Source organism: Hippopotamus amphibius, chromosome 9 (genome assembly GCF_030028045.1).
Source record: "Hippopotamus amphibius kiboko isolate mHipAmp2 chromosome 9, mHipAmp2.hap2, whole genome shotgun sequence".
NCBI lineage: Eukaryota > Metazoa > Chordata > Mammalia > Artiodactyla > Hippopotamidae > Hippopotamus > Hippopotamus amphibius.
In genome coordinates, this window is record NC_080194.1 from 20651819 (window position 1) to 20674307 (window position 22489).

The window sequence follows — 22489 nt, forward strand, 5'->3', positions numbered from 1 at the left end:
TGATTTTCTCAACAATTTACTTAATATTCACAATATTACTAGGAGACAGCTGTTATTACTTATCCCATTTTATGGATGAGGAAATCGTGGCTGAAGATACTAGGTAAATTTATCATAGTCACAAAGCTGGTATTTGGCAGAGCTTATACTTGAACTCACTTCTGCCAGACTTGACACCTAAGAACCTAAATTCTCTACAGGAAAACAATGTGAAGTCATGTGGCCTGGTTTGAATTTATGGTTCATATGAGTTTCTTCCCATTCTGTGTCCTTCAGTTTCCCCTCTATATAAAGGTAAAAAGAATTCCTAACTCTTAGGAATGTTGTAACAATTGGGTGAGCTCATGTAGATAAAGCGCTTAAAAGAGTACTTGGAATGTTGAAAGGGCTCAGTTAGGATTACTTATTTTTAGGTTGATGGTAACCACACGAAGATGATGACAGTGGTGGAGGAGGAGGATCAGAAAGAGAAGATGACGATGAAACACAGCCCTTGCAATGATGTGAAGAGGAAAATTAGAAACTTGTACTCAGCTAAAAATAACTCCATGCTTGTTTTGCTTTTGTAAAATATGCTTGCGGTGCCAAGAAGAAAAAAAAAAGAGAAAAAAACAGGATGACCTAGCAATCCAATGTAACCATAAGATGTTTTGCTAAAAATGGAATGTTCTGCACCTGCTCTTTCTGTTTGGAAACTTCCATGCTCTGTAAACCAAGTAACCAATCTACCCATGCTAACTGTAAACATGTGCACTGACCCCTATAAAAGTAAAGCTCGCCCTGAGCTCAGGGCCCAGAACTTTGCAGCGTTAGCTTGTCTGGGGCCGCTGGTTTAATAAACCTGAGTTCTCCAACCCTCCGAGTGTGGTGCTTGGTTTCTCGACGGACCAATTTCTGCAACAGGTGAAGCAGCTTTCTCTCTAGTAGGTGAAACTTCTACTGCTATAATAAAACACAGCTTGTAAATTGTCCCTCAGAAACTCCTTTTCCCTTAGAAGCAGTGTGAAACATAGTGAGAAAGATCACACAGCCAAAATAAGACTAACTCTTCTGTGCATTTCTTACACTAGTGGAAGTGCTTTTGCCACTCCTACCAATGATTTACAGCATTATTTTTTATGGGAAATGCATCTTAGATCCACTCCAGAAGCCAGACAGCTGACTCACTCCCTCACTGTATTTTTAAAAATGTAATTAATTAATTAATTTATTGGCTGTTGTTGGGTCTTTGTTGCTGCACGCGGGCTTTCTTTATTTGCGGTGAATGGGGGCTACTCTTTCTTGCAGTGTGTAGGCTTCTCATTGCGGTGGCTTCTCTTGTTGCAAAGCATGGGCTCTAGGTGTGCAGGCTTCAGTAGTCACAGCTCACGGTCTCAGACTTGCGGCTCATGGGCTCTAGAGCACAGGCTCAGCAGTTGTGGTGCACGGGCTTAGTTGCTCCGTGACATGTGGGATCTTTCCAGGCCAGGGATCAAACCTGTGTCCCCTGCATTGGCAGGTGGATTCTTAACCATTGTGCCACCAGGGAAGTTCCCCCACTGTATTCTTCTGGAGCTCTAGGAAATGCTTTGTCCTCTCCTAATGGGAAGCAAGGGAAGGGGACTCTCAGCAAGCAGGGCAGATAGCCCCAGGCTCCTATAGTTTATAAGCCCAGTCTGCAGAAGGAAGTCTGCACTTTCTATCTGAAGTTTCTAGACTGAGTGTCCCTTGTGCATTGTGATTTGGTATTGCCCATAAGGCAGATAAGAACTTAAAAGATTCCTCCTGTGTTGTGGTAAAAACTGACTGCAAGTTCCTCAAATCAAAGTAACATAAAATATAAGATGCCCGTGACTTCAAAGAAAGAAGGTAATATACACTTCAATTTTTTGAATGAGAAAATAAACATACAAAAAACAAAGCAACTGTATATTTCACAGAGCATCAAAGCAAAAAATAAAAATACTTCTTAACAACAGAAAACAAAATAAAATCAAAGCAAAATTCTTTCCATTATTATGGGTTATCATGTTTGGAAAATTGGTCCTGCTCTCAGATGTCCTTTTCATTTTGTATTTTCCTTAATGTCATATCAGACATAGCCCTTCATTGTTTTTTCTCACTAATAATGAAGGCTTTAAAATATCTTGAAAACAATAAATGCAGAAAAAGTGTAATTTGGTAAATAGTACTCAACTTTTGCCCATAGCTGTTATTAGTGTCTCATCAGCAAATTTCTGAGATCTTTAATAATTCTCTAATAAACAGAACTCCTAGGCTAAATCATTGTTTTGGAGATATTCTGGGATGAGTCCTAAACGTTGTTGTTGTTATCTTAACAATATGAAATTAACATGCTTATGACAAAATGTTTTCCCTTTATATTACGAGAGTGAGTCAAAAATTATCCGCACTCCAGTTACATTAAAACTTCTGTTGGCCACACTGTCTTATTGGTGCTTTCCGTTCAAGGCTACTGTCTTCACAGTCACTGCTGTGCAGGTGTTGATGTGTTACATCAGTTCATTTGTAACTGTTGTGTGAGCAAAAATGGATGCCCCACTTGGGATTTGCATGAAAGAAGAGCAGCGTGCAATGATTCGTTTTTTGTGGTCTGAGGGTGTATCTGGTGCCGTTATTTATTGAACACTTTGTGCACCGTATAGAGAAAGTGTTCTGTCATGAAGAAGTGTGTAAGACTGGATAGAGAAGTTCAAGGAAGGTAGCATGAGTGTTAGCCATCAAGAAGGAGCTGGATTCACTTCTGATGAAGTGAAGACAGGGGTGCATTTGTAGCTCACAGCTCAGACTAAAACATTTTTTAGGGAAGGAATACGAAAGCTTGCTGACAAATGGACAAAGTGTACTGAAAAGCAAGGAGATTATGTTGAACAATGATATATTTTTTTCTAAAAGTTGATTACAATAAATTCTACAGCCAGAGTATGGATAATTTTTGACTCACCCTCACATCATCTTTTAATAGATGGGGAGCATGTTTATTGTAGACTGGCAGGTTTACCAGTAGGAGTAAGAGCTTTCAGCTTTGAATCCTGTCATTTGCTTTCTGACCTTGGATAATTCTTAAACTCCCTGAGCTTTAGTTTCTTCATGTGTAAAATGGGAAGAAAGAAATACTTACCTTGAAAAATTATTTTTAGGATTAAACGAGATTATTCACGTAAAAGCAAAGCTTCATACAGTGTGTGCCAAACTTTAGATATTCAAGAATAGATTACCATTGGCATCATTTTCATTGACATTATCAACTGTGGTTTTCAAAATTTCTACCTCTATCTAACTAACAAAACTAATTGTAAATGCTGAGTCAATCAGACTCTAATTGTGGGATGCCACAAAATTTTTGATAAACAAAAGGAGAATTTTTAAAATAAAGATTTAAATTAATGTGTAAAACATCTCTACATGGGAAAGGAATTTACATTAAGTCCCTTCCATGTTGCAGAGGGGTCGCTTGCCATCTGAACACCTCCATGTCTACACCACCCCCTGCACAATAAACATGCAATCTAAGTGTAAAATAGCATGCTTGCTTTACAAACACAGTATTTAGAAAATATGCACAGTTTCATCTTCAAATTTGATGATGATCCATAGGTCTCACATATTTAGAAAATTTCATGCCACCTTTACCAGGTACTAGACACTTTACTCACAATATTTAATTTAACAATCACATCATTCCACTGAGAAACTATTTTATGAAAGCTAAAATAATGCTTTCAAATGATAAACTTGCCTGGAGCTATTAAAATATCAGTCAAAGGGATGAGAGAATATTAACGGACAGATCCAAGTAAGAAAAGAGATGTGTATGTTATTTGATTGTAAAGTATGGGCATGGTCTAGCTGTAGAATAATCACACTGTCTTTTGTTTGTTTTTGTGGCAAGTAGGAAGTATACAAAAATGAGTACTAGGACATAGGCCACAGAAAAAGTCATTTTAAACAAAGATAAAAATTCTTTTATTATTTTATATTACAATGTGCTAATGATAAGGATTAAGAGTTAAGTTCCTACTTCTCAAGCACTTTATACATATGAATTTATTTAACTCTTGCAACTGCCCTATGAATGGTACTGTTGCTTTTTCCAAGTTATTCAGGAGGGATTGAGGCTAAACGTGTTTGCAATACTTGTCCAAAGTCACACAGCTAGTGAGTGATAAACTGGAATTTCAACACAGATGCTCTGACTTGAAGCCTGAACCCCTATCCACAATAATCTGTTGTCTCTATAAGGATGGTTTACTGTACAGGATAAAACATGAATACGTAGATAGCTTGCACTGTTCTTGAGAAGGATTTATTTATCTATGTATCTTCATAGTCCATTCAACTAAGCTTTTCGTAGATATATACCTCAAAACAAACAATATCTGTGTACTATTAAATCATGTTAAGTGTGAAGCAATACTCAAACAAGTATTATAGGAATTTGCATTTTTACCACCTAAGGAAATTCCAGTAAAATTTGGCCATAACAAAACTGAACCCAAACAGAGTTCACTGGTAGCTTGACCACAAGCCAATCCCGTGTTTTTTTTTAGACATTGCAATCAGGACCAATGGAGTGTTGTATATACCTTCTGGATCTCTTCTCTTTCACTATCACTTTTGCTCTTTATTTTCTATCCCTTGCTCTTATACACACACACACACACACACACACAAATGATTATTATTTCAAAACTAAATAATAGTTGTAGTTGATATTACCTTTTACGAGCAACCTATATCAATTGGTAAAGTGAATTACACGTTCGTGGTTAATGGTAAAATAATATCATACTTATTGCCAAAAAAAGAGAGAGAGATAACTGGAAGAGCGCAAGAGAATATAGAAAGGTAGAACATGATAACCATAGAAAATTCTAATCAGGTTATTAAAAAAGATAATTTTGGTGATTTTGGAAGAATGTGGCTTGCTTTGAATGCACCATTTGAACAAGGTCTTAAAAACACCAGATCAATTTTTAGCACTAAAAAATATGCTCCTCCTTGTTCAACAAATTTTTCACCACACTGTGTTTCAAATGAATTCTACCTGGCCCCAAATTCAAAGTTGTGCTCAAAAAGACAAGACTTTGCCACATTTGAGGAAAATCTGATATAATTTTATTTAGTGTCTAAAGCCAAGGCCCTGGTCTATGGAAAGAAAGGAACCTCTTGAGAACTTCTTGGTTAGGAACAGGTTTCTATCCAAGTTCCTTCCTGGATAGGAACTTCTTGGATAGCACAGTAAGGAGTTTGGTTCCTAAACATTCACAAACAATGGAACAATGTCACAGTCACTACAGCGCCGGCTCTCTGTAGCCAATCAGGATCACACAGGCATGTGCACAACACAGTGAGGTGATGTATAACTCTGGGGTGCTTGGATAATAGAGATTGACAGTGAATCATATAGTCTCAATGTAGAATAGTGTCCTATGTTTCTCATAGCTTTCTAACTAGTTTGAGGGCACTAGATCCAAATTACATAAGAACGCTAAAAATAGAGTAAAGTGCCTCTAGAAAACTAAGTGACATATTTACAGCTCAGAACCTTGTAAAGAGCTCAGGTTTCAGCTTGAAGATCTGGTTTAGTTGCGAGATTTGCACTAATCCCTATTAATTGTCAGTGAAATGAGGGTAGTATTACATTCGCCTTCACATAGATACTAGGAAAATTACATTTAATAAAACTCATAAAATGTTCTGTAAGATGTATTCTTTTCATAGTTATTAATTGTTCTTGCTCTTATGCTTTTATTCATATTTCTCGTATTCTTTTAATGCTATAGATATCAAGTACAGTTAGTGAATAACTAGTAAACTTTCTGCACATAAAAATTTTTTATCGTTGACCTTCTACCAATGATTCCCAAGATAAGACAATCAGAGCAAAAAACAAAACAAACAAATGAAAAGAAAAAAAGTATTTCTATAGAACTGAAATCACATTTTTATATAACAAAGTGATGACAAAGTACAAAGTAACAAACTCAGGCATAATGCTATGTTTCTGTACGATCACTATAAGTGATCACTATTTTAATGATCAAGAAACAAACAGAAATAGTGATGAGCCATCTCAATAAAACAGAAATACTCTGGAGAATGAAATGGGGTAGGAGCTTAATAAACTAAATTTTAATTCTACTTTGTGGGTGAGTTTTAACAATATTGAACCTACATCTGCCACTATATTCAATACAAATAATCAAAGATATTATTCATGACCAAAAGATGCCCAAATCCATTCAAACTCTAAAATCCTGTAATCTTAGAATTAACCTCTTGGTATAGGTCATAAAACCCTCATGTAAGAGGTGACCTCCTTATACCCAGAAGAAAGGCGCATCCTTAGTTCTAAGACAAAGGGAAACCAAAAAAGAATACCAACAAACAAGGCTTGATACATTTTCCCCAGTTTACTATAATTATCTCATACTCCTTATCCTATCGTAGTCCTACATGTCTGCCCACTTTTCATCTAACATAACATAAAAATGCACAGGTTATAATTGCCTCACACTCTTGTGGACAGGAAATGTCACCTGCCATTCCAGTAAGCAAAGAATGTTTCCTGCCATTGAGGATTAAACCCTTAGCCACTGCCATCCCCCTGAGGGGAATTCGGGTTGGAGAAAAACAAGAAGCATTATGTGCTTTGGATACTGGCCCCAGATAGACAAGATGCATATCTGAGGAATAATTTCAATGAATCCATACATAGGAAAGTGCTAGAATCATTAACTTGAGATGTCTGTTCTTCATGATTTGCAGTAGTCTTTTGTGTTTAACTATATGTTTTTTGTTTTGTTTTGTTTTGTTTTTCTACAGCAAAAATCTTCTATATTTCCTGGCTCCTTCCTTAGCCCTTGGAGCAATTCTTCAGAGGTATCTGAGAGGCTGTCTGTCAGGCTGTAATCCTCAGTAATATCCCCGAATAAAACCTAACTCACAACTTGTAGGTTGTGTGTTTTTCTTCAGGGGACACTCTTTAACCTGCCATATTTCTATGTGACTGCCACTCTTCATCACACCTAACATGAAAAAATACAGATCTGTTTCTTTGGGTTTTCATTTCCTTAAAAGGCTCCTGTGTCATGTAAACTTAAATACATTTCTATGCTTTTCTCCTGTTAATCTGTTTTTGTCAGTTTAATTTTCAGAAAGAGACCCAAAGAGGGTTGGAAAAAACCTTTTCCTTCTTTACAAGCCTGTTGATTTTTCTCTTCTGCTAGGTCTTGGTTTAATGACACTTTCTTCTCAAATTCCATGTAAGTTGTTAAGGGGATCTGACAAGGCTAACATAGCCATGCTCTTTGGTTATATTCTTAACCTTCTACTTAGAATCAAATGGAGAATTTGGAATTTTAAAAGGATTAGCTTTATCTACCTGTTACTTCATAGGACAAACATGACGTCAGATTCTAGTTTCTTCTCAAACAGTGTTAGAATGAGTACTTTTTAATTTTCTATTAATACATGGTTAATGGTAATTAAAACACAGAAAAGAAAGGAGAAATGTAGGTAAGTATAACCCCCTTGTGACTAGGTTTGAAAACGATAAAATCTCTCAGTGCAGATAGTAAAAACACGTTAGAACAGCTGTTATTGCTCAGGGGGTGTTTAATGTGTATGCTGAGGGGAAAATAAAGGAATAGACTTATGATTAATGAGTAATATATTACAGGAAATGAAGTTGACCAAAACAGGCTTAACAGTTCCCTTAGCTTGACTAAATTTTAGACATGCTTCTTCCTGACTCTAGGCTTTGACCTCCCTTTACTTAGGGCATTTACTTTAGTAAGCTTGTAATTGTAAATTCTTTCTCTGTCTTTTTGAGATTAAAAATTTTAAGATCTTCTTGCCAGTTTTACAATCCAGGAATATCTTCCTCAAGGGCATGAGGGCCACCTCTTTGAAATGGAATCATCAAAGAAGACAGCCCTATCTTCCAGTCTCTGTGGGAAGGTAGGAGGCTGTCTGTCAGGCTGTAATCCTGAGTAACATCCCCGAATAAAACCTAACTCACAACTTGTAGGTTGTAGGTTGCTAATCACTGCCCTAACTTCTAAGGGTAGTGATTAGCAAACACAGGTGGCCTAACCACAGAGAAAAATACTTGCAAACTCAGAAATAATTCAGTGTGCACTATACAACCCATTGATTAACCTCTCCCCTAACTTCCTGCAATACTTTTCCACTAGTTTATCCCAGAGATTAAAGACCCTCTGCCATTTGTCTCAGCAGAGTTGAGTTCAGACTTTGTTCTGGGCTCTCTCCCTTATTGAAGTAGCTTTGAATAAAGTTTTCCATGCCTGTTTAACTTTGTCTAATGCAATTTTTCTTTGGCAAGATTTGATTAGGATTTTTTTAAATTCTTTTACAGCTGAGAATAAGGAAGATCCATACAAGTCTTTCACTCCAGCCCATCTGTCAGCATAGCACATCCACAGATAATTGCAGGTAACAACATTAGCAGATCTTATTTGGGAACTCCCTGGCTGTCCAGTGGTTAGGGCTCCATGCCCTCACTGCTGAAGGCCCGAGTTCGCTCTGTCCTTGGTCTGGGATTTTTTTTAAGATCCTACAAGCAGCACTGTGTGGTCAAAAAATAAATAAATAAATAAAAATTTTTAAAATATATTAAAAAAAAAAGATCATATTCACACGTGAGAGAACTGCCCATAGAGCCGATACAGCCTCACAGGATTACCTAGAGTTACTTAGAAATAAATCAGAAAATCCTAAATCAAAGATACAATTCGGGACTTCCCTGGTGGTCCAATGGGTAAGACTCCACACTCCCAATGCAGGAGGCCCGGGTTCAACCCCTGGTCAGGGAACTAGATCCCACATGCATGCCATGACTAAGAAGTCCGCATGCTGCAACTGAGAATCAGGACAGCCTACATAATAAAACGGAAAAAAAAAAAGATACAATCGATGACACATCTACAAAGCTGAGTGGTTCTATATTTTAATGCCAACCTTTGAAACCAGGAAAAGTTGAAATATCAATAATTACCAAATCAGCAATAATTACAGAGAAAAAAATAAAACAATCTGCCTTTGTCCAGCATGGAACTTAGATCAACATTGGATACTAAGTCCTTTAGTGAGCCTGAAAGTAAAGTGCTGTGAAGACTCACCCACGGTTTAGCTGCTCAACTAAAATTCAAACTAAGATTTAACAGGGATTCAACTGTCAAGGCAATGGAAGACAATTAATCCAGAAAGTGGACCCAGCCTTCTAGAATGCAAGAAGGCAAGATCTTTTGTTAAAAAAAAAAAGGGGGTGGGGGAAGAAATTAAAAAAAAAAATGCATGTCTAGGAAGCTGCTTCAAGAGAAGCTTTTTATCCCAGGTGAGCTACATCTTTAGCTAGAGCAGGAACCAATCCCAAGGCTGCCACTGAGACTGAGCTCATGCAGGTAGAATCAGGGTGTAAGCTGAGTGGGAACAGCAATAGTACTGTGGAAAGGAGGGGGAAAGATGGGGCTTAAGGAAATGCCAGAACTTGACAGAAGGAAATTATTGCTTAATGGTATATCGGGATTTTAGAGCCAGATAAACCTTGATTGAAATACAGTCTCTGCTTTTTGTTATAGGGGTGAAAATAAGCATGCTACCTTAACTGAGCTTCATTATGTTTTCCTGTAAGTCAGAATTTATAACATTTGCCCTCCTGGATTGCTGTAAAGATGAGAGGTAATATATACAAAAAGCCTAACACAGTACTCCACATAGAGTAGGCGCTCAATAAATGGTACTAGAAGCAGTTTTATTATACAGATTTTCCTCAACTTACAATGGGATTACATCCCTAAAAACTCATTGTTAAGTTGAAAATATAAGTTGAAAATGCATTTAACACAACTGAATATCATAGCTTAGCGTAGCCTGCCTCAAACATGCTCAGAACAGTTACATTAGTTTACAGTTGGGCAAACTCATCTAACACAAAACTTGTTTTGTAATAAAGCGATGAATATTTCATGTAATTTATTGAATAAGGTATTGAAAGTGAAAGACAAAATGGTTCCATGGCGTACAGAATTGGTTATAACTGTACTGCAAATCATGAGCTCTGGAAAAGATCAAAATTCAAAATTTAAAGTAATGTTTCTACTGAATGCTTATTGCTTTTGCACCATTGTAAAGTCAAAAGAATCATAGGTCAAACCATTGTAATTTAGGACCTGTCTGATTATTATAGACTTGCATAAAGTATCATGTCCTTGAAAACAGAAGTGTAAGAAACATAAGTTATAAAAAAAGCTAAATGAACTTCTCTATACATAGAAGAAATAACTGGATAATTTTAAAATGAAGGATTCCATTTCAAAATCTCAAAGGTTAAAGAAAGAAAAAAGAAAGAACGAAGCTGCTTTCTATTTGTATTGAACAAAGAGAAACTCACTCAGAAAGGGACTTAAACATTAGGAGAAAATCTTTGACATTTACCACATCAAAGATTCTGCTCACTTTACTGCTTTCACTGTTTGAAATGTGTGGATTACAGAAAGGATGTTTCTGATCATTTCAAGACCCTAAATAACAGGACTACAGTTTGGAAAGACTAAAATGCTGATTCATAAATCATTCCCCCCTTTCCTACAAAATAAAATAACTAGTAAGTTATTTACTTAAAACAAACAAGGGGATAATTTAGACCTTTTTGATGGACAATAAACAGAGTCTGCTAGTAGCTATATTAATGTTAGTACATTGTAAGATCCTGGAAGATATGGTTATTTATCAGTTGTTCTTTAGTCCCCTCATAGCACAAAGCCAAAGCTCTGGACACTTAGCAAGCACATATGTATTAAATACACTGTTGAATTTATCAAGACAGAGAGATAATAAAAATAAAATCTAAGAACTGCTTAACATGCTAGTAGTGATTTTCAGAAAAAGGAGTTTTTAAAACTACTGTACATCTTAGGTAAAAGTTGTACAGAATGATATACAAATAAAAATATTTACTGTAAAGAATTTAAGCATCTGCTTGTACTTAGAATAGTAAATAAATGACGAGTAGGTAGATGATAATCAAGATTTTGACACTGGTTTCTGAATTTTAAGCAGTTTTTTTCATATCATGACACAATATTGCTAAAATATATTTACCAGCTATTCCTATAAATTAGTGTATATATCGTACATAAACTGCTATGTAGATCCACTGAAAATGTCATGTGTCCAGTTGAAAGGTGTGGCTTTGAAACTGAATGTAAATTTATAATGGGAAAGATTCTTGAAAATATAGCATTCAAAAGCATAGGACAGATTTATCTGACTTTGAATAAGACTTGCTTATTTAACCACTATTGATGGTAATGTAAAATGGTGGATTTAGTATTGGATCATTAAGGCAGCTTGCATATTTAAGATTCCGTTATTCTTTTAAAATATTCACAATTTCATATGTAAGAAACAGAGGCATCAAAGATAATTACACATCATTATGTAATTTTATCTCAATAAATTCCACATTTGAGAAAGATATTAAGAGGCATTGTTTTTGGAACTCCATGTGTGAGATATCATTTAAACATACAAATACATATGTTGCGTAAACATTTGTATAGATATACCTGTATTTCAAAGGAGTAGTCTGAGCAGAAAATATGAATATGAAAAATATGCATTAGTCAGTGTCACTCACAAACTTGAGGCAGAAAAGACCACTTGGAGAGTTAGTGTAAATGGAAAAATATATATGGAAAAGTCTGATATACTCCAACAATGAAATAGCTGGAAAAATTATAAATAGCTACCAAAGGGAAATAAATCGGAATGGTCAGTGAGAAAGAAAAATAACCCAGAGACATGATGGAGTCATAAAAGCCAAGTAAAGCAAATATTTTAAAAGTGGGAGAGATCAAGTATTTCAGATATTGCTGATAATTTAATTAATATGAGAACTAGGAACTAATATTTGGATTAATAGTATGGAGCTCACTGTTGACCTTGAAAAGAAAGAACTGTCTTTACAGAGTGGGTTCAAGGGTGAATTTGGAAGATAAAAACATAAGAATAAAAACAGTCTTTCAAAGAGTTTTGCTGTAAGAAGGAACAGAGAAATAAGGCCAATAACTGTAAGGCAATGTAGTGTTGAGCCATGGTATTTCAAAGATGGGTGATACAACAGTGTTATATTTATAAAATAGAGAGAGAAACTGATGATACATAAGAGAGAAGGGATAATTATTAGATATCCTTGAGTATGAGCAGAGTGTAGATCGTATGCACAAGTGTAAGGACTGACCGCAGATATTTCACCCAGCATAAGGGGTGAAGGTTGTAAACAGTAACAAGGCAGAGAGATTGCTAAGTGTACTGAGAGTATGTGAAAGACTACTTTTAAATATGTATTAATAAAGGTTCCATCAGGAAACAGATGGAACCATCAAAATGAGGTAATTTTAAACAGGGTTAATTGAGGAACTATTTTACAAGATATAGGGAGTATAAGGAAGTAGTGCAGTAGGTAGAAGCTGTAACTACTTCAAGCATGAAGGGACAAAAGGAGGGAGTAGTAAGGAATCCAAGAGAAGAAAATTAAGAGACATATGCCTTGAGAGGAGCTATAAACTTTATTTGAAAATCCATGTGTAGAGGGTATGCAAACACCCTGACTTCACTACCCAGCTCCCTTCCATCAGCTGTCAGTGATTCCCATTGGCCAAACCCAACTGGAAGCCAAAAAAGCAAGAGAACAAACTGATGTAGTCCATAGAACACAGATTTACAGGGCATGCAGTAGTTTAACAATGGGTGGAAAGTGGACCTAGAAACGTAAATGAACAATCTCCAGCAGGGATAGCTTCTATTTTTTGATGAAATATGGAGCTAGTGTGATCGTTAATTGTATGTGTCAACTTAGCTGGTCCACAGTGCCCAGATATTTGGTGTAACATTATTCCAGATATTTCTGTGAGGGTGTTTTTAGATGATAATTTACATTTAAATTGGTGGACTCTGAGTAAAGCAGATTGTCTTCCATAACTTGGGAGGGCCTCATACAATCCAGTGAAGGAAGAATTGAACAAAAGTGTGACTGCCCCCAAGCAAGAGGTAAGTCTATAGCAGACAGCCTTGAGACTTGAACTGCAACACTGGTTCTTCTCTGGGTCTTCAGCCTGACAGCCTACTCTGCAGATTTTGAATATACCAGCCTCAGTTTTCACATAAGCCATTTCCTTAAAATAAGTCTCTCCGGAGAGATAGATGATAGAGATAGATAGATAGATACATAGATAGATAGACAGAATATATAAATCACACACACACACACACACTTCCTATTCATTCTGTTTCTCTGGAAAACCCTGACTAATAATACAGGGATATTAACTGATAGTGTGGTTTGAAGAGGAGGCGTGTGAAGTTTGAAGAGAGAGAAGGAAGTATAAAATAGGCATTTATCATAGTGGGAATGAATTAAGACTGTGCAAAGTACAAGACTGCAGGACTGCTTAACAGCAGTAAAGGTCCCCTTGAGATTATTGATCATAAATTCAAAATGACGTCAATCATCACCCTTATTTGATTTTTACCAGTCACAGTCTCCTGCACTGGGATAGGCATAGGGAGATTTAGATTTAACTAAATTTGGGATTTAGTCATGAGTGTACAACAGCAAAGGAAGGGAAGCATGAGGGAGATAAGGGAGTATTCAAGGAAGTGATTATTAGGATGAGTAATGAAATCTAGGATGAAAAAAGAAGGGATACAAGAACATGAAGTGATTAAGGGACAGTGAAAAGGTTGTGACATCAACAGACATGTCTGGCAAACAAGGTCAAACTGACATATAAAACAAAAAACGAAATGGGTGCAATATCTTTCATTAACTAAGAAATAAGAATACATTGGCAGTCAGTAAAATAAATACTGTGTCCTGGTTAAAAAACATCTATTTAGTCATTCATAGAAGGAATGTCAAATATTGGAATAGATAATGCTTTCGGCAAATCCCTAGATAAGTCATGAAGAGAACATATAAATGGTAATCTCATTAAAGGCTGAAATCTTTATAATACACAGTTTTACATTTGATAATGTAATTAAAAAACAATATTTAGAACAAAGAGATAAAGTTTAAGATCTCAGTTTCACAGCATATGTATGCATGTATGTGTGGGTACACATAAATATTTATTTGGATAAATACATACATATGACACAACATATATTAAAGGGGTAGACAAATTACTGAAGTAGTAGAATAGAGATGGAGGTAAAAATATAATTGGAGATGTAGCTAGAGATATTCCTTATATAAACTCAATTCCTGTTTCTCATCTCTTATTTTTGCTCATATTTTTTCTCAGCTTTAAGTGCTTGTGAAAACATAATCAAACTTTTTATCCTATCTTGTTTTTGATGTTTCTATGTAATTGGCGGAAATAATGTCTAGTAAGGATAATTAGTGAATAAATTCAGGTTGTTCCACCCAGGTGGTATCTCAGCCACCAGCTCTTGCAGTGATCAGGCCTTGCACACAGGCAGGAATTGGCAGTAACAGGCTTTTGATAAGTATGGTTACGCTGATGCCCCAGGTACCCCATAATTAAGTGTGTTGCATTGAGAAGCTAGTTTTGTTAGCTGTAAGGAGAGTAACTGAATGTGAACCTGACTTTCTCATCTGTTTTTAACATGCTGCAAAGAAAATAAATGTAAGGGAAAGACACTGCAAGTGGGTGTTGAGGGAACAATCATGAAAAATGTGACTGACTAGAAACAAACTAGAAATAATAAGAGTTTACCTCCACATTCCTATCACTGCTCATGCTGATACTTTTAATAAATATAAATGAAAAGTCACTTGACAACGATATGCAATTTTGTCTATTTTGGTATTAATTCACAATGATAATAATTATTATGGTGATTAGAGCTAAAATTAATGTGATGCTGACTATGAAACTGTGATGGTTCTTGGCACTTTCCATACATTTAAGTTTTCACTGCACATCTATGAGGTAGGCATTAGAATTTTCCCTATTTTATAGTTGAAGGAAATAAGAATAAGCCTCCTGAAACTACTGAATTTACAACCCATATACATTCAACTCAATTTCTTTTAGTTTTGAATCTTGACTCATGGGAAAATACAACCGATACTTAAATATTGAACTTGAGGTTTTGGGAGATAGGAAATAGTCAAAAAGAACTTCATTTTATAAGAATTGAATTGGCCAGAGTTTCCAAAGGATGGCCAATTATAGCTGTTGAAATAATAAATTCGTTTGTTAATCATTTCAGTGGATCAAGGAGCATAGGTCAGAGCTTGTATCACTTGAATTAACAGAAATACTCACCTCAGTTAACCCACTTATTATCAATTGTGTTGATTAACTAGACCTAAATTAGATAAGAAAAGCTGTCAATCTTCCATTTTTTAGTGGCAGTTATTATTTTCCAGGTGTACAAATCCTACTAAGGAATGTAGAAATAGCATCATTCTATTTATTCATATAGCAGTTTCTTGTTGAATATTTGATCTATCACAAAAATATCCAGAAGAAAATGTAGGTGAATATTAAATTCATTCCAGGAAAGAGATGGTCTTTCTAATCATTAAGTCAATAATTACATAGATAAGAGCTAGCTAGCTAGCTGGCTAGCTAGATGATTGATACATAAATTTCTTTAGGCAAGAGGCTGGTGTTATAAATAAGCAGCCATTGTTATGATGTTTACCAAACATTTTGGTACCATGAGAAACCTTTTATACATACTAATTAGAAAGTAAAACATAATATTGTCCATCTACAGAGGGGTCAGGATTATATTTGTTAGATATGCTCATATATTCTTATATTTTTCCCATGGTAAAATAATAGAACACATCTATTATTTTCTTTGTTCCCAATTTTTTGTTCCTATATTGAACATACATACAATTATAATTGGGAAATAAATTTACCCTTTAAAAAGTCTTATTAAATATACGTACAAGGGTGAGTCCGCACTCTGGCTGTAGAATTTATTGTAATTAACTTTTAGAAAAGACAAATACATCATTTTTCTACATAATCTCCTTGCTTTTCAATACACTTTGTCCATCTGTCAACAAGCTTTCATATTCCCTCATTAAAAAATGTTTAGGCTGAGCTGCAAGCCACTAATGCTCCAATTCTTCATCAGAAGTGAATCTTCATCCTCACAGCCTGCTTTTAGGGGACCAAACAGGTGAAAGTCTGATGGAACAAGATCAGGACTATAGGGAGGATGCTTTAATACCTCAAAACAAAGTTTTTGCAAAGTGCTGACAGTGTGGGCAGAAGTGTGCAGATGTGCACACCCTCAGACCACAAAAAATGAGTCACTGCACACTGCTCTTCTTTCCTGCAAATCACAAGTGAGGCATCCATTTTTACTTACACCGCAGTTACAAATGAACTAATGTAACATGTTCACACCTGCACAGCAGTGACTGGGGAGACAGTAGCCTTGAACGGAAAGTGCTGATAAGATAGTACAGCGAACAGAAGTTTTAATATAGCCAGAGTGCAGATAATTTTTGACTCACTCTCGTGTGTGTGTGTGTGTGTGTGTGTGTGTGTGTGTGTGTGTGCGCGCGCGCGCATGCGCGCACACGTGCATGTGTGTATTAAATATATATTACTTATTCATGAAATCATAAAATATAAATCATGAAAAATATAATATGCTTCTTGTTTTTAGGTTTCTCTGAGACACACATTACAATATTTTTACACCTCTAAGAGATTTTGAGAGCTTACATGAAAATGTAATTATGTACCAAGTGCCAGTGGGGGACAAATGCTTCTCCCAAGCAAACATAAGTTAATCCAATGGTTTGCTCAGTGCCATGGGGCTTGAATCTAACTGAAGAGCTAAAACTTAAAGCTTACAAACACAAACGCAAATAACTGCACTTGGAGAATGTTTACAGGATGTCATATCTATGGTTTCTGTGAGTTATAACTTGTGCCAGCTTGAAACAATGCAACCACACAAAGCACCAGCCTAGATTTTTGAGGCTCCAACTTTTCGTCTGTGAAAGGAGGATGGTGGGCTACATGCTGTCTGAAATCTCACTTATTGTGCATATAATATTACTTAGGTAGAATCCTAGGCATAATTTTACTATCAGAGATAATTATTTCTTTATCTTAAAAGTTTTTCATCTTCATTCTAATCATATTATAATAACATGTTAGGATTGAACTGACCACAAGGATCATCTTGCCAAGCTCATTAAACTTCTTAATAAAATGTCCAACTCTTCTGCAGATATATTAATTAATATTAATACTCCCAAATAAATAACAATGTCTTCACAGGTCACAAGCTATTTAAATTAGTCAGTTAAAAATTTCCAAACAAGGTCCACACTTTAATAATTCACATATTGACACAATCAAAGCTGGCATACCTTTTTAACATTAATTAATCATAAATCCACCTACCCATTAGATTAACTCCTTCTTTGGTCCTTCCTCCCTTCTTTTCTGCCCTTAGGAACTTAGAGTGTAGCAGTTCCTTAGAGTGTAGCAGATAAGACAGCCACAACAGAAACTAACCAGTAGTGTGATGAAATCCACAACAGAGAGATAGGTATGGCCTGTGATGGCAACAGATGAGTAAGTCAATTAAGTTACAGGGGAAGTGTCTGAAAAGACTTCACAGAGGTGTCTTTCCAAAAGGAATTTGATTCATTTGAATTGTGTCTGATTGCAAGAAAGAAAGTGCAATTGAGGAATGAAACCTACAGACATTTGGACAGGGCCCTACAATTCCACAAAGCTGTGGAATTCCTATTAGGATCAAGTCTACTGTTTCCCAAAAAGCCGATCCCAAATGAGTCCTATCTAATATCTGGACACTAATATGTAAATGTATGTATATGTTTATATTTATTTATGCATAAAACTTATGCTGGAAAATGTGTGACACAAAATTGAACTTTTGTGCAGATTCTACCTTTCCATGGTCCAGAGCAAATAGTGCAAAAAGAACTACTTCACTTAGTTACCAAATCACTATTGTCCTGCGTAGGTGCAAGACTCAGACACTCTTGGAAGGAATATGAATTTCATTAATCCACAGCCTCTGACTGAGTGGCTTTAGAGAAAGAGACTGCTCCCTGTGGTAATAAAACAGACACACTGGAGATTCTGATTCATTATTGCTGGACAATGAATTCAGCTTGCTTTTGAAGGAAACAGGTAACATATTTACCTTTCTGTGACATAATAAATGAACAACTTCCAAAGGATGGAAACAGAGGATGTTTACAAAAAATCTAACTGAACCAAGACTACTAAGTAAATACACTGACAACAGTGCATCCCTAGAATTTGTTACTATCACCATTTTTTCCGAAGAAATCTTCAAAGATTCTTAATTAAAAAGTGAGGCTCTTTGGTAGATAATTTCAATTTTTGTGATGGTAAAATGAAAAGGATTTTAAACTTATGAGTGCAATAAAAAGAGAAAAGTGGAATTATACAAGATAGATATTTATCCAGTTAAGGAAACTTAACCATCTTAAAAAATTTGCCTCTGACACGACTGAAAAACAAAAGTTCCGTATCAGCTAACACAAAGGATGTGCTATATTCTGTTATATTGATTCATAAGACCATTAAACATGAAGTGATTCACCCATAGTCTCAAGCTCTGTGTCTAGAGATATATTTAATGTTACAACAGCACATAAGCCTAGGAACTGCACAAGTGACACTATTTATAAAATTTATATTTTATATATTTATGTTTATAAATTTAGATTTCTGAAAATTCCAAGTAATTTAGGAAGTCTCCTTCCTACCAAAATAGATTTCATTCTCTACCTTCCAGAATGTTGATCCTGAAAAGAAAAATAATCACCAAAAAGAGAAGTATACCTAGAGGACAAAGGTAAGGTATTTTTTAGTTACGTATTAAAAACTTACCATGTATCATAAACTACATTAGAAACTGGGGATACATAGAGAACAAATAAGAACTTGCCCCTCCCTGCCACAGACAAGTTCAATGCAATGTGATAACTTTTAAAATACGAGAAGTGTAGAGCAGAACTGGAGCACACAGAGCAGGCACTGATCTAGCTCTGACAAAGAGTATAGGGATGAAGCAGTGTGGTCCACAAATGTCTCAGGATAAAGATTCAGGTATGAAGACAACACTTTGCCTTATTTGAGCAGGAGTAGAAGAAAAGACAAAGATGACAAGGTCTCTCTAATAAGATATGGAACATATAAGAAAAAGAACAATTTTTGACCTAAAAAGAGTTTCTGGACTGAACAAGAATAATCACTTAGTCATAGTGAATAAACACCAGTTACTTAGTAAGAAAAAATTATCTAAAAGGACAACTACAGTTTTCTCTTTTTTATATATCCATGGACTCAGAGCTTTGCTCATATTTAATCCCTAGAATATAGGCATGTAGCCCTAACTGCAAATGATGCTAGGAGGCTAGTAAATGTGATACCTAGCAAAAAAGGTACAAATTTTCAACTAAAAACCATAGGTTCTATTACTAAATAGAAGACTGGGAGAATGGACACTTATGGACATATGGTTGTTTCTACTACACTTGCCTTATTTTAAATTCTGCTGATGATAAGGAGAGGTAGTGAGTGGCAGATAATATGTCAGCAGGATATATGCACAAAGAATACAATACATAAAATTTGTGTACTTAAATCTAGAAAAGTGGGACTTCCCTGGTGGCGCAGTGGTTAAAAGAATCCACCTGCCAATGCAGAGGACACAAGTTCCATCCCTAGTCTGGGAAGATCCCATATGCCGTGGAGTAACTAAGCCTGTGTGCCACAACTACTGAGCCTTTGCTCTAGACCCCACGAGCTACAACTACTGAGCTCACATGCTGCAACTACTGAAGCCCATGCTCCGTAATAAGAGAAGCCACCACACTGAGAAGCCTGCACATTGCACAGAGGAGTAGCCCCCACTTGCCACAACTAGAGAAACACCCCACATAGCAAGAGAGACCCAACACAGCCAAAAATTTTTTAAAAATCTAGAAAAGTATGAAATGCATGAACATTTGAAATTGTCTACAAAAAACTAGTTTGAGATATACAGAGAAAAAAAGTAAAATTTATCCTAAGCAAACTATCATTTAGTAGCCAAATATCCAACTATTACTGTAGCACAGGAGAAGGCTATTTTTTTCTTTTTTTTCTAATGTCCAAATAATTCAAAATGCATACCAGCACAATCATTTTGATATGAAAACTTACTCCTCAAACTTGGAAAATATTATAATCTTTTTTGGAAACACAATATCAATTGATAATTGAGATTTTTAGTGCTTTTTTATCTTTAAAAATCAAATTTGGTTTATTTTAAAATTATATCTAGCAACATTTATCAGGTAATTTTGAATTGTGAGTTATAAAAATTTTGTTAATCTCATTTAGTAAAAAAGGGTAAGTCTAATTTTACTGAAAGCCCAGAGGAGTAGTTCTCTATCATGTCAACAGAGGTATAGTTATATCTAGAAGAAGAAATCCATGGAAATTTGAGAGGTACAGCATCCAACATGACAGAAACAGCTCTATGAACAATACAAAGAGAGGTTTATTTTCTCACAGCTGTGGCAAGAATAGGGAGCTTAACTGCGTGTGATATTTAGAAAGATTAAAAGAGACAGTTATTTAGGTGGTTATTTTCACATTTATTTCAAAGTCAATAGTCACAGGGCTGGGAGAACAGTAGGTAGAGTGAGCAAATCACCTTAAAAGGAGAGGAAAAATTGAGTGCCTAGTTCTGTCTCCAACTTTTCTAGCTCTATGAAATTAAGCAACTTGAAAAGTCTCTAACATTTTGTTTTCCTTTTCTCTTCCTTCCATTTCAGAATGTGTTCTGCTCGACAGTTGGATTGTGCAAGGATTCAGTGAAATCTTGTATACAAAAGGACTTGCCACCAAGAGGTACAAATACACATGTAACATGCTAGCCACAGGAGTGACAATGACAGTGGCAGTTTTTATTCTTTCTTTGGTGATAAATTTTTTATTGTAAAATATATAAAGCTGGCAATAAAATAATCAATAAGTACTCACTGAGTATATACTATGTGATAGGCACTGGGTGTCTAAATGGTAGTGATAGTGGTGATACAGAAGGAGGAAAAGGAGGAGGAGGGGGAGGGGGAGGGAGAAGGGAGGAAGGGAGAGGAGGGGAGGGGGAAAAGGAGGAGAGAAGAAAATTTTAAAGCAAGGCAAATTATACAGCAGTGGACTGGGACAATTTATGCTTCACAGCAGAGCTTCCCAAATTTGGATGCTGCTTCTTAATATTTTAAATGCCTTATTTTCCTGTGACTATAAAATTAAGTTCCTATTATAATATCACCATGTCCATTCGTCACTTTGACTACCTAGATTCAGTACTAATAGAGCCTTCAAAATTTAGTAGGGGGGAATTACTTTTGTTCATAGTATGTAGCAGACCATTTGTCTTATTCTTCCTTAGCTAATAACTGCATGAGACCAAAGATAGACTGTGGAATATCCTCCCTACAGCTGCCCTCAGACCATGCTTTTAGTGCTACAAAGGCTACTCTTGAAGATTTTCCTTCTTAGTTATTCAGAGTTACCCAGTCCACACACAGCCCATCATTTCTGTGAACTCTTCATGTGAACAATAGAATCCCTTTTACCTAAGTTTAAGAAATGCAGATGGCCAAGCCTATGGACCAAGGAGTCATTTCAACTCTCAAGTCTTATTATTTAAAAAATACATTTCATAAGGCTACAGCTGCCATAGATAGTGATTCCTCTGATGGATCTTGGCAAAGTCAATTGAAAAACTTCTGGAAGAACTCAGCATTCTAGATGCTATTAAGAACATTTGTGATTCATAGAAAGAACTCAAAATATCAACATCAATAGGAGTTTGGAAGAAGCTGAATCCAATCCTCATGAATGACTTGGAACAGTTCAAGACTTCAGTGGAGGAAGTAATTACAGACGTGCTGGAAATAGCTAGGAGAACTAGAATTAGAAGTGAAACATGAAGATATGATTGAATTTTTGCTAAAATTTCAGAATAAAAACTTTAACGCATGAAGAGTTGCTTCTCATGGATGGGCAAAGAAAGTGGTTTCCTGAGATGGAGTCTACTCCTGATGAAGATACTATGAAGATTATTGAAATGACAACAAGGATTTAGACTATCACATAAACTTAGTTGATAAATCAGCAGCAGGCTTTGAGAGAACTGGCTCCAATTTTGAAAGAAGTTCTATTGTGGGTAAAATGCGATCAAACAGCATTGTATGTTGCCGAGAAATCATTCATGAAAGAGAATCAATCGATGTAGCTAACATCATTGCTGTCTTATTTTAAGAAATTGCCACAGCCACTTCAGCCTTCAGCAGCCACCACCATGATCAGTCAGCTGCCACCAACATTGAAGCAAGAGCCTTCACCAGCAAAGCTTATGACTCACTGAAGGCTCAGATGATGTTTTTAGC

The 22489-nt window shown here is 35.8% G+C and overlaps 1 protein-coding gene across 3 annotated transcripts in view; it reads right to left on the reverse strand.

The window, feature by feature from the left end:
• The window catches only part of LUZP2 (leucine zipper protein 2), a 494920-nt gene that overhangs the window by 217611 nt on the left and 254820 nt on the right, over positions 1-22489 (reverse strand). Inside the window, exon 1 of one of the 3 annotated variants that reach the window (XM_057695975.1) lies at positions 18809-18846. The exons of the other annotated variants lie outside the window; for them this stretch is intronic. Coding sequence (XP_057551958.1) covers positions 18809-18823 — 15 coding nt within the window. The 5' untranslated portion in view covers positions 18824-18846. Of the gene's footprint in view, positions 1-18808; positions 18847-22489 lie in introns of those variants that run through there. 3 annotated transcript variants of the gene reach the window in all.